Consider the following 3,306-nt stretch of genomic DNA (forward strand, 5'->3'; position numbering starts at 1 on the left):
GGCATGTGCGCGCGCAGCGCAGCCGGATGCGGCGAGCCAGCGGGCGAAAGTGCAGCAGCCGGCGTCGAGGGGCGGGACGCCGGACGCGAGCCGTCGCGCGGAGGAGAGGCGGGCCTCCAGCCCGGGATGGAAGCGAAGGCAGGTCCCGCGCACGGGGGAGACCAGGCGGGCGTGCGTGGGCTGGCAGGCGGGCGTGCGGGGGCTGGCAGGCGGGGAGTTGACATCGGGCGACTCGGCCGCGGCGGCAGGCAGGGCCCGCACGCGAGGGCGCTGTCGGCAAGGTCATGGGGCGGCCACGGGAGCCGACGGCTGGGTCCTGCGGAGTAGGCGGAGAGGTCCGAAGCCGGCCGGGCATGGGTGTGTGCCGCAGCGGGAGTGGCCGGACCCGGTGAGCCGGCCACGGGGCAAGCGGGGGCCAGCAGCCGGCCAGGCCGGCCGGGTGAGGAGTCGGCCTGTGCGGGGCCAGGCAGCCACGGGCGGGGGGCCAGCAGTCAGCCAGGCTGACTTGGCGGAAGCGACACTAGGGAGCCGGACGCGCAGGAGCCGGCAAGGATGCGCGTATCAGTTGGCGAAGGGCGGCCAGTGCGTGCAGGAGATGCGGACGCGGCCGGGGGTCGCAGCGAAGCCGACGGCGGGGGAGGCCGTGGATGGTGCCGTGCGCTGGCGGCTTGGAGAGTGCGATGGGGAGAAGCACAACGTGTTGGTCGAGGACGAGCAACAGGGAGCGCCGGTCTGGGCGGTGGCGTTGGATGCCGCTTGCCCGGTTCTGCAGGAGGCAGATGCAAGCGGCTCGGCGACGCAGGCGCGGGCCGTCCAGAGCCAGCAAGCAGGAGGTGGTCCAGCCGGACCGGGTGGTGGCCGGCTGCGCGAGGCCAGAGCGGCGTGAGGCGGCGCAGCAGGAGGCGCTGGAGTTGCTGAGCAGCGGAGCTGCGGCGGGTGCAGAACTGCAGCCGGCACAGTGGACGCACAAGAGGCGAGTTGTGCATAGCTAGTATCCAGCTAGCGTACGGGATGTGTACAGGTAATCTGACTATTGTATGTCTCGTGTATGAGGAATATCTGACTATTATCCAAGGCATGTAACGAGGCATGCATAGTTTGCATCTGGCAAGTGTATGGGCAGTGTCTGACTAATGCATAGGTGGTATTTGGCTAATGGTTTGACCATGGTTTGACTTGTATCTAGCTAGCTTGCATAGATGGTGTGTGGAGGAGTGAACACGCGCTTCGGCCGGAGCAAGGCACAACGCGGAGGGGAGCATACGCGAGCGGTCCATGGATGGATGCGGCCGACCGAAGCGAGGTACTGCGCGCGGCGCACGCGTGGACGGGCGGCCGGCGTCGCAACGATGGTGATGACGAAGGCGGCGAGGCCGACAACGAGGACGCGCCATCCCGCGCGGTCGCTCCAGGGGTGGGTCGAAGTCGAGCCCCCGAGCGCTACCGGAGAGACGACGCGACGCCGTGGCGGTAATGGCGAAGATGGTCCCGCCCGGACTGTGAAACCAGCAGCAGCGCGGTAGCATAGTACTGCCCCATGGTGGGCGCCAGATGTCGTGGTATTCTCACAGGGGGTGCAAGACGACTTCCACAAGGTGGCTTCATGTGAGGGCAAGACTGCTGCTGATAGGTCTGGGAGTGGGTATGCGAATAGCATGCGGTAGTTTACCCAGGTTCGGGGCTCTCCGGAGAGATAATACCCCTACTCCTGCATGTCTGAGTATATCTGGTATATCTGATACAGAGTGCTCCTAGAGCTGTATCTTAGCTCAGTGCCATAGACATCTGGCTTTACATATGCGGGTGGCCGGATGAGCACAAGTGTGTGCATGGCCGAATGGGTGTGTGCTCATATGTGTGTGTGGATGGCTGGCTAGCTAGCTTGCTTGTGTGTGCGTGAGTCCCTCCCTCCTGGATGGATGGATGCCCATATATATAGGCATGGCTAGTTTAGAGAGTAAGCTATGTAGGTATGGTAGCTAGCTAGCTAGTGGCATGGTGGGGTGTCACACTTGTCCCCTGGGTCACTTCATAAATAGTGCCCAGGGACAAGGGACATTGTACATGATGGCTAGAGTGATACGTGAACAGTGCCGGGTACGGCCGTCACGCCGAGGTCGAGTCAGGCTGCAGTTGACTTCGGGCAGCCGGCTGGTTGGAGCAGTCGGCAGCCAGCAGCCGGCCTGGTGGAGCAGTCGGCAGCCAGCAGCCAGCAGCCGGCCTGGTGGAGCAGTCGGCAGCCAGCAGCCAGCAGCCGGCCGGGTAGTTGGTGAAGGAAATATGCCCTAGAGGCAATAATAAAGTTATTATTTATTTCCTTATATCATGATAAAAGTTTATTATTCATGCTAGAATTGTATTAACCGGAAACATAATACATGTGTGAATACATAGACAAACAGAGTGTCACTAGTATGCCTCTACTTGACTAGCTCGTTAATCAAAGATGGTTATGTTTCCTAACCATGGACAAAGAGTTGTTATTTGATTAATGGGGTCACATCATTAGTTGAATGATCTGATTGACATGACCCATTCCATTAGCTTAGCACCCGATCATTTATTATGTTGCTATTGCTTTCTTCATGACTTATACATGTTCCTATGACTATGAGATTATGCAACTCCCGTTTGCCAGAGGAACACTTTGTGTGCTACCAAACGTCACAACGTAACTGGGTGATTACAAAGGAGCTCTACAGGTGTCTCCAAAGGTACATGTTGGGTTGGCGTATTTCGAGATTAGGATTTGTCACTCCGATTGTCGGAGAGGTATCTCTAGGCCCTCTCGGTAATGCACATCACTTAAGCCTTACAAGCATTGCAACTAATGAGTTAGTTGCGGGATGATGTATTACAGAACGAGTAAAGAGACTTGCCGGTAACGAGATTGAACTAGGTATAGGATACCGACGATCGAATCTCGGGCAAGTAACATACCGATGACAAAGGGAACAACATATGTTGTTATGCGGTCTGACCGATAAAAGATCTTTGTAGAATATGTAGGAGCCAATATGAGCATCCAGGTTCCTCTATTGGTTATTGACCAGAGATGTGTCTCGGTCGTGTCTACATTGTTCTCGAATCCGTAGGGTCCGCACGCTTAAGGTTACGATGACAGTTATATTATGAGTTTATGCATTTTGATGTACCGAAGGTTGTTCGGAGTCCCGGATGTGATCACGAACATGACGAGGAGTCTTGAAATGGTCGAGACATAAAGATTGATATATTGGAAGCCTATGTTTGGATATCGGAAGTGTTCCGGGTGAAATTGGGATTTTACCGGAGTACCGGGAGGTT

At 57.2% G+C, this 3,306-nt stretch overlaps 1 protein-coding gene across 1 annotated transcript in view; it reads left to right on the top strand.

Moving 5' to 3' along the window:
- Nucleotides 1-1,279: 1,279 nt before the first annotated feature.
- LOC119357594 (histone-lysine N-methyltransferase family member SUVH9-like) overlaps nt 1,280-3,306 on the top strand; it is a 31,292-nt gene continuing 29,265 nt past the window's right edge. Inside the window, exon 1 of the mRNA XM_037624493.1 lies at nt 1,280-1,470. Coding sequence (XP_037480390.1) covers nt 1,280-1,470 — 191 coding nt within the window. The remainder of the gene's footprint in view (nt 1,471-3,306) is intronic.

The sequence above is a fragment of the Triticum dicoccoides genome, chromosome 2A (assembly GCF_002162155.2).
Source record: "Triticum dicoccoides isolate Atlit2015 ecotype Zavitan chromosome 2A, WEW_v2.0, whole genome shotgun sequence".
Taxonomy (NCBI): Eukaryota; Viridiplantae; Streptophyta; class Magnoliopsida; order Poales; family Poaceae; genus Triticum; species Triticum dicoccoides.